This window comes from Euphorbia lathyris, chromosome 1, assembly GCF_963576675.1.
Source record: "Euphorbia lathyris chromosome 1, ddEupLath1.1, whole genome shotgun sequence".
Lineage (NCBI taxonomy): Eukaryota > Viridiplantae > Streptophyta > Magnoliopsida > Malpighiales > Euphorbiaceae > Euphorbia > Euphorbia lathyris.
This window is the reverse complement of record NC_088910.1, coordinates 80,517,974-80,527,587: the sequence shown is the minus strand read 5'-3', so window position 1 is coordinate 80,527,587 and position 9,614 is coordinate 80,517,974. Positions and strand designations below refer to the sequence as shown.

The 9,614-nt window shown below is 35.1% G+C and overlaps 1 protein-coding gene and 1 pseudogene across 2 annotated transcripts; one reads left to right on the top strand and one right to left on the bottom strand.

Annotated features, from left to right (window-relative positions):
• The first annotated feature begins 1,888 nt into the window (after positions 1-1,888).
• On the top strand, positions 1,889-6,908 carry LOC136203202 (isocitrate dehydrogenase [NADP]). Of its 2 annotated transcripts, none has more exons than XM_065994302.1 (16): positions 1,889-2,125; positions 3,278-3,321; positions 3,419-3,528; positions 3,940-3,977; positions 4,083-4,160; positions 4,269-4,322; positions 4,401-4,502; positions 4,615-4,706; positions 4,793-4,896; positions 5,011-5,079; positions 5,166-5,281; positions 5,388-5,422; positions 5,920-6,062; positions 6,156-6,278; positions 6,388-6,477; positions 6,650-6,908. In XM_065994302.1, exons 1-15 carry the CDS (start codon positions 2,077-2,079, stop codon positions 6,473-6,475), a joined length of 1,245 nt encoding a protein of 414 aa, XP_065850374.1. In that variant the 5' UTR covers positions 1,889-2,076; the 3' UTR covers positions 6,476-6,477; positions 6,650-6,908. The 2 variants fall into 2 exon arrangements, with proteins under 2 accessions (XP_065850374.1, XP_065850380.1); XM_065994308.1 differs by having other exon boundaries at positions 6,647-6,908.
• A 1,520-nt stretch (positions 6,909-8,428) lies between these two features.
• On the bottom strand, positions 8,429-9,112 carry LOC136203216 (chaperone protein dnaJ 20, chloroplastic-like; annotated as a pseudogene).
• Between the last annotated feature and the right edge of the window lie 502 nt (positions 9,113-9,614).

The window sequence follows — 9,614 nt, the reverse complement described above, 5'->3', positions numbered from 1 at the left end:
AGGTTGTTCATCTCATTGGTTGGTGCAGGCCTAGGGAAGGTGTGGTGAAATTGAATACAGATGGATCTTGTCTGAAGGATGGTAGGATTGCGGCAGGAGGTGTTATGAGGGATGATGGGGGGTGCCTGGATATCTGGGTTTACTCAGATTATTGGTTTAGGTTCATCCTTTTTGGCAGAACTTTGGGGGATCTTTTCTGGCCTTAAACTCGCATTGAATCTGGGTTTGAAAAATCTGATTGTTGAATCTGATAACCTTGAGGCTATCGAAATGATTTCCAGAAAAAATGATATTTGTCTAAATAGCCATAATCTTATCAAAGGTATTAGTAGGTTTTGCTCTTCTTTTGATTTCATTAGCTCCAGTCATATCTTTAGAGAGCAGAACCGGGTTGCTGATCGTATGACGACTGCTGGGCATGATTGCAGGATGGGCGTCACTATCCTTTCCCATCCTCCTATTTATCTTAATTCTCTTCTTAGGGATGATGTGGTGGGGGTTAGCTTCCCCAAGCTAATCCCTGACTAGGCTTTCAGGCTCTTTGTTTTCTTTTCCTTCCCTTTTCCACAAAAAAAAGATAAAGCATTCAAATATTATAAACTTTTAATCCTAACTCTTGATGTATAAAGAAGTGTTAGGATTTAGTTAACACGTTCTCTCCTGTTTTTCATGAACGGGAGAGGATCCAAATCTCTAGACTTTGTTAAAGTAACATTCTTTCGTCCAAAATTTGTTTACAATGATCTATTAGCTCTAAAGCTTGCTTAAAATTTGCGCATTTATTCTCCACCGAAATTCATGTGGATTTTAATGTTTTTCCAGTCTCTTATCATCCTCAGTGCTAGAAGGGATGGTTTTCTCTGGCGACGTTCTCTATCAGTGACCGGAAGATCTGCTGATGCACTCACATCTTGACATGAATTTTCTTCGTGTTTCTTCGGGACCATATGTAGATCAAATGAGGTTGCATTAAAACCTATTGAAGTGTAAAGTTTCTCTTTTAACTTTTGCAAATCAGTGTTAGTTGCAAAAACGGAACAACTTCGATTAACCGTCCACGTATGTCATAATATCTCGAACGATTTTTCAATGTTTGTGTCACGATAGCATACATGGAACAGTTCCAGTCGACATACTTCTGCATTTCACAAAAAAAAACACAAATTAACAAACAAATTTTAAACAACAGGTATTGTCGCGTTATGATATAACGAGACAATATTTTAATCAGCAGGATAGTCTGTTGGCTACTGACGTTTGTCGCGTTATAATATAACGCGATAATATTGAAATCACTTTCTCCATTGTCGCGTTAGGTCACAACATTTCAATGAGACAAGTGTCGGGAAATGCAGAGACGTACTGATATATGCAATTTTCAACGACAATGCGAGTTCCATTGGATTTTCTAGGTTCGACATTACTGTTAACTAAGCTAATTTCATTTGCATTTGACATATACATCAAGTATCCATCATCTTACAATATTCTATGAACTTGAAATTGAAAATGTAGATAAGGATCAACACAATACTTACATGATTTTTGAATTGGAATGTTGGATGAACAAAGTTTTGATTGACTGTAACTCGTATGTCGATTGTTGTAGAAAATGAAGAGAAAGAAAAGAAGAGAAGAGGGAAACCGACAAGAAGAATGGAAGAGGGAAACGAGAGCCAATTATGCGATTTTCTCTAACTGCAGTAAAGGAAGAATGAGAAATATAAAGACATTTTTATCCAAATAAGATTAAAGTGTCTAAATATGTAATAAATTGAAAAATTAGGCTAAACATATAAATAACTTTAAAATTGGCCCTGATTTATAATTTTCCCTAATAAAATTGGATGGACTACATAAGCACCTCCCGATTTATACATGGCAATTAGCAAGGCAAAAGCAAAAGCAAAACAAAGTCATTCTATTCATATATAGCCGTCCCCATTCCACATTCACTTCCAACTTCCACCTACCCTTCTCTTCTTTCCTATATACTCTTCTACACTCAGAATTGGAGACGGAAGACGCTTCCTCTCCTATTCTAAAATCTCATTTCCAAGAAAATAGCATCAACTCATGGCTTTTGATAAGATCAAGGTTGCCAATCCCATCGTTGAGATGGATGGTGAGATTTTCCTTTGACGTTTGATGTTCTTATGCTTACTTGATCTCATCATTTTCAGCTGATTTATTATTTTTTCTCCTCCTTTTAATTTTATGTTAATGATTCTAATTTATAGATTTTGATTTGATTGGTTAAAAACCGGTGTAATACACAAATGGATCACTTCTTTAGTTTCATAATAGTTTTTCAGTCTGGCTCAAACGGATTCCTCATCTTTGATACTTAAAAAGTAGTTTTGGATTACTTATGTTTGGATCTTTATCTTCTTCCAAAAAGCTGGTGGGTCCTCGCCGCTTAAAGATTTGTTCTGCATATAGATATTTTCATTTGGTAAAAGATATACAGATTTCACACTAATAAAACTGTTTTTAATACCTCAAGTACAAAAAAGAGCTCTAGTGTCCTTTTCCATGGAGAATGACCCATCATCTGAGATCCAGCTTTGATCTGAAAATTACTTTTCAGATCCCCAATATGATGATCTATTGCTTGAATAGACGTGTTGGTTGATGCTGTTGGTCCTAGGATCTGGTTACATAAGTTCAGAATTAGTTGCTTTAATTTGTTTTGACTTGACAGACGGCAGTAATCACATATATGCATTTTCGATTGCTGTATATTGATTTTAATAATTATTTTGACTCGAGTGGATTGTCTTATAAAGACTATATTAATATATTAAATTTGATGCTATTAATTGATAATGGAAGAAAGTAATACAATTCGTTGTTGGATATTTTTCTTTTTTTTGTTCTTAAACGTATTTATTCAATGGATTGCAAGGATCACAACATTTTTCGATTCTTTGTAATTTTTAACGAAGTGAATTTGGGAAAATGAACAACTACCTCTTTAGCTTTTAGCTCGTCAGATGCATGAATCGATATACTTGATGGTATCCAGAATATGACAAAAGGACTTTGACTGATTGGAATGAACTTCACTTGTTTGATGAATGATATTGCATATGTTACCTTGCATGACGTATAGATGCATTGCTATATATCTTCTCATGATGCAAAACCATGGCAATCTAAAACGATTGCTGCAACTTTATTTCATTTTGAAGTACTTTAACAAAAGCCATGTCAAACTTGTTATATGATTCAACATTTCAATAGTCTTTTCTTTATTGTCCAATTGGTGATGCAGGAGATGAAATGACTCGGATTTTCTGGAAATCCATCAAGGATAAGGTGATCTACTTTTTTGTGTTGGGGAATTTTCTTCTTCTAATTGCTCTTGTCAAAGGTTGTTGCTAATTGCTTCATTGTTTTCTACACATGTGTTCAGCTTATTTTCCCCTTTTTGGAGTTGGACATAAAGTACTATGACCTTGGTCTTCCTCACCGTGATGCCACTGATGATAAAGTTACAGTTGAAAGTGCAGAAGCTACTCTTAAGTAAGTAGATCACTGAAAAGTGCTTTATGCAGAGCGCTTCAAAGAGTGAAATTGTGTATTCTCCTGTCTTTAGTATTCAATACACATCTTAAGCCACCCTACCTCACTACAATACAGGTTTTTGAAGTCCTAGTGTTTGACTTGATACTTAAATACTTGTGTGACAAAAGTATTATAGATTGGTCATTATGTATTCTGTTATGCTTTCTATTGAATATGACCAATGAGATTTGAAAGTTGATGGAAAAAAGTGTGTATATATCTATATATATGTGTGTGTGTGTGTGTTTTCTTTCTGTAATTTTTCCTTCTCGCTTGTTTAAGTCTGCTGTTATTCCTTTGGATGGAGATTTCAAAGTTCAGTGATATGTTGAATAAGTTTGCAATCTGAGTTCTGCAATTTCATGTCAGGTACAATGTAGCAATCAAGTGTGCAACAATAACTCCAGGTATGCATTCATTGGTAAATGTTTATATGCATAAACTCATTTCATGTCCACATCAATATTCTTCTCAAAAAGTACACAAGATAACAAGTAGATGACTGATCGCAGATGAAGCTCGTGTCAAGGAGTTTAGCTTGAAGCAGATGTGGAAGAGTCCAAATGGGACAATAAGGAATATTTTAAATGGTCAGCCAGCATTTGTTTGTCATTGACTCTTAGTATATATTGGACACCCACCTGAAAATATAAATAGTAGGCTCACATTTTGTTACTATGGTTTGTTTTTTTCTGTAGGCACTGTTTTCAGAGAGCCAATCATGTGCAAGAATGTTCCTAAGCTTGTTCCAGGTATTTCTAGTTTTGCTTAACGTGTAGTTTTTCACTTCCAGTAGTGGGTAAGAGCCAACTGATCCTTGCTGCTTTAAGGTTGGACAAAACCAATTTGCATCGGAAGACATGCTTTTGGTGATCAATATCGGGCAACTGATGCTGTTATTAAAGGACCTGGCAAGCTTAAATTGGTGTTTGGTGAGTTTATTTTCTCTCATTGTTTCTACATTTGAAGTATGTAAAAATTCTCTAATTTTAGTATATGCACTTTTTTCTTTTTTGTTATTCGTCATAATAAGTCATTCTGCAGTACCCGAAGGACAGGACGAGAAGACAGAGTTAGAGGTTTATAACTTCACAGGTGCTGGGGGAGTGGCATTATCCATGTATAACACCGATGAAGTATGATTCTGCAAAATTCTTGATCTTTTTATATGAGAAGGTTAATGTCACTGATTTCTCCAATCATGTTTGTCTTGGAAGTGCAGTCTATTCGAGCCTTTGCTGAAGCCTCTATGAACACTGCTTATCAGAAAAAATGGCCACTTTATCTTAGCACAAAAAACACCATCCTTAAGAAATATGATGGAAGGTATACCACTTTAGTAACCCTAATACTTTCTCCAAATGTAAACTCGCTGTCAATTGATTTTGGCATCGCCTTTTCACGGTTTGATGTAACTATTGTTCAATTTATTCAATGAAGGTTCAAAGACATCTTTCAGGAAGTATATGAGGCCAACTGGAAATCAAAGTTTGAAGCTGCTGGAATATGGTGAGTAATTAGAGATCCTTGGTAGGACATGATGGGAAATGATGCTTATGCTAGTGTCTATAATTAACTTACATGTCGATTGGAAGGTATGAACACCGGCTCATTGATGATATGGTGGCTTATGCTCTCAAGAGTGATGGTGGTTATGTGTGGGCATGCAAGAACTATGATGGAGATGTGCAGAGTGATTTCTTAGCCCAAGGTATGTGTTACAGGAAGGCTTGCAGTTGAAAACTGAACTTCTTAGCTCGTATATGCACTTCTTAATAGTAAAAGTTGCACAAGTAACTTTGGCTGGAATTTTGTAGGTTTTGGATCCCTTGGGTTGATGACATCAGTACTGGTAAATCTCAGAACATAAAATCATTTTGTATACTGCGGGTGTTTGTGATAGTCTCTTGTTTCAGAAGTTCGATAGTTCTCTTGCAATATTTTTGTAGAGGGATTTTCATTTTGGTGCAGATAATTAAATAATCTAACATCTTTTCTTTCAGTCAAAACCATACATCAAAATTTTAGTGGGTATAGTTGTATGTGGATAAAGAGTAAATTTGGTTCTTCAACTCTGCTCATAGAATTATTCCAAAATGAAGTTTGTCAATTTAGTCCAGAACTTGGCGGTTCGTCAAATTAGTCAAAAATGATGTCAAAATACGATTATTAGTTTTTCAAATCTTCAATTTTGATGCTGACACGTCTTATGGACTAATTTGACCAAATATGCCAAATTGATGTTCAAAGTTCATTTTGAGGCAAGTTGAGAGGTCAACTTGATCCTTTATCTGATAGTAGAATTACCTTATCTCATTCACAACTTTCAGAGTCTTTTTACGATTGCAGGTTTGCCCAGATGGAAAGACCATTGAAGCAGAGGCAGCTCATGGTACAGTTACTCGACATTACAGGGTTCATCAGAAAGGTGGTGAAACCAGCACAAACAGTATAGCTTCTATATTTGCTTGGTCCAGAGGTCTTGCACACAGGTATATTCTTATTACTGGGAACATATGCAGTAGGTACTTGGAAATATCTTCCAAGGTGAGTGAATGAGAATCTAAAGGTTCCCTTGTTGACAGGGCCAAGTTGGATGACAATGCTAGACTCTTGGATTTCACCCAGAAGCTTGAAGAAGCTTGTGTTGGAGTAGTAGAGGCTGGCAAGATGACCAAAGATCTTGCATTGATTATTCATGGACCAAAGTAAGCCCCTGTTAACTGTATATTAATAATTATTGATGCATGATTTATGCTGTATTTTTATTAATATGTTGTTCCAGTTTCATGACTATAATGCATGTGATGTGTGTAGGCTTTCTCGAGAGCATTATCTGAATACCGAGGAGTTCATTGATGCTGTGGCAGCTGAGCTGTCAGAAAAACTTGATATCAAGGCATAAAAGTACGTTAATGATCTTTAACTTGATGGGTATAGAATACTACCATGAATTCAATGTCCGTAATTTACTAACAAGCAGAGAATTTGTTTGGCATGTTCTTTGATGGGTAAATGAAGTAGTAAAACATAATAATTTTGTTTTTGGAGAATGCTAATCTTATGCCATGTTTAGCAGATAACAAGGTGAATTTGGACTTCAACTTGGGTTGCGGAAGATGGAATTGGGAATAAATAAAGGAGAGGGGAAAGGAAAGGAGTCAGAGATCCTGTTTGCTTTAGCAGAACTCCCTTTTACCAATTGCCAACAATATGTTTTCTCGTCTGCTTAGTGATTTATTTATGCCTACTTTCTCAGCTTTATTAAATTATCTTTCATAATTTTTCTCAAATATGCACATTTTCCAGTTTTTACATTTAGGGGTCTTCTTGGTTAATTACTTCATGAGAATTTTTTTAGTATCAGTTCGTTAAGATCAGTCTTTTTAAACTTTAAAAATATATACTTAACAAATCTAATGGGGAGAATTTATTTTTATTTTTATTTTTTTGTTGAATATATCCTTAGCCTCCACACTTAGTCTAGAAAAGTGAACACCAACTACATTTTTAATGTCCTATTCTATTGATTCATAGAATAGATTCATCAAAGCACATGGTTTGTGTAAGTTAAGTTTAGGTTAATTTTAGAGAGTCAATAAGTCACTTAAAGCAAGTTTATGGAGGGTGTTTTCTAGGTTAATGTAGTTATTCGGCTTTAGTCATTAAAATTTCCAAAGAAATTTGAGTATTTATAGTCACAGAACTATATATTAAAACATATCAAGCTTTTTTAAAATGAAAATAAAAGAAACTATAAATTAGTAGTCAAATTGTTTCAATTCATCTTTAAGAAAGACAGAAATAACAAATTAATTTGAAGTTGTCAGCATAAATATTAGGTGTAAGTTCCGTATGTAATTACAATTACATCAATATTGGAGTTCATGATTATGTGTTCCAAAAACAAAAAGTTGAAATATATTTCTCAGCTTATGAACTTTAGAATTTTAATTGAAGTATTTTTCAGTTAAAAACCAGCTAAACAGATTAAAATCGAGAGGAAATGTCTCATTTATCTCAGTGCCAATTAGCTTGCTAATATACGAGGTGTCCAAATGCAGAAGAAAAGGGAAATCATGTGAATTCTGCTGTGAAGAAACTAGAATAAAATAAATAAAAACACTCAATATTCAGCTTTACTAGTCTTCAAATAGATGTAGATCAAATGGGATCATCTAATATCCTTTTCCTAACCCCACACATTAATTGGGTAAGTTATACCCATGGCTACTGAACTTTATCCATTTTCACACTGTGACTACTGAACTTCATTTCTTCCCACCATTAAACTTTACACTTTGTAACATCGGTGGTCACTGTGACCCTTGACCACTATTTGTGACCATTAACCACTATTTGTGACTTTTGACTCACCATTTTAACATGTTATCTCTCTCTTCCCTCTTTCTCAAAGATTTTATACCAATTTTACCCTTCTCTTTCTTCTCCTTCTCCATTTTTATAGATCATCTCTCCCCAAAAAAAAGTACATCTCTCTAACTGTTTCTTCGTCTCTAGGTCATTTCTTTCTCTATCTATGTAAACATTTTGCAACTTTAGGTTTATCAAATTTGTGTTGGTATATATATATATATATATATATATATATAACTGTTAAAGGAGGTGTTGCAATTGGCAAAACCCACATACCCAATCAGCAGAAACATAGAAAAAAGAATGGTAAATTCCAAAAAAAACCCTGTGGTTTTGTGTTGTTCAAAAGAAACTCCTATGGTTTGTTTTTATCAAAAAAAAATGAACGTGTTTTACACCGTTACTCGAAAAACGAAAAATTACTTAACACCGTTAAAAGTGCTGATGTGGCAAGAGGTAAAGTTGGAAAACGTTTTTTATTATTTTTTTTATTTTTTTATTAATTTTTATCTTCTTTTTCTTCTTCTTCTTCGATTAGAATTACTTTTCCTGATCAACTCAGAGAGCTGAGATTGCCATCTCTGTTCCCAGTCGTTCATATCACCCATTCCCTGTTCGCATCGCCGCGATCTCGCCGTGAAATTAGCGTGCAAACCCAAACCACTCGCCATGTCTCTGTCATATGAAGCTCTGCTTTTTGGATCAGACAGAGTTTCATAAGCTTCAGGTTCTGAAGGAACAGTTTCGTGTGCTCCTCTTTTTTCTCCGCCGGCGATACATCGGGATGGTATTTCCTTGCTAGTTGCCTGTATGCCTTTTTTTATCTCTTGTATTGAATCACTCTCCGATATGCCTAGCAGCTCGTAGTAGCTCTGGGTGTTAACATAAACGGCGGCGGATATGGCTGCCTTGATCGGAGAAGATTTGGAGAGAGTTTTCTTAAGGGGAAAACTTGATTTTGAGAAATTAGAATTGAAGGAAATCCGAGATTGAGAAGATAATTGGAGAGAATTTGGAGTTGAAAGATTGAGTTTTGTGTAGTTGGTAGATGCAGATGATGAAATTGCAGCGGAAGCCATTTTCGAATGATATGTTGTTATTTTCTGTAAGTTTAAAAGCTCTGGTTTTGTTTTGGTGAAGGAGAAGAAGAAAGCAGGGTTGCTATTTATAGACGGAGAGAAAGAAAATGATAAATCAGCAGCAGGTGGAAGACATCGACGCGGCAAGGAAGAAGAAGAAATTGAAGAAGGAGAGAGGCGGCAGTGGCAGAAACGGATTTCGGCAGGGAGGAGAAAAAGAAGTCGACCCATCGCAGGGGAAGAAGAAACGGATTTTGGGTTTAATTTGAAGAAGAAGATAAAAATTAATAAAAAAAAAAATCGTTTTTCCAATTTTATCCCTTGCCATATCAGTATTTTTAACGGTGTTAAACCATTTTCCCCTTTTTGGGTAACGGTGTAAAATACGCTCTTGTTTTTTGGTAAAAACAAACCACATGGATTTTTTTTGAACAACACTAAACCACATGGATTGTTTTTAGAATTTATCCAAAAAAAAATTAGCATAGTGTTATCAGATTCAGACCCATTAAAGCTACGTCTGTAGAAATATCTCCAATTGCAGCCTGGACAGAAGTATCTGGATCACTTGAACCAATAAGATCCAAC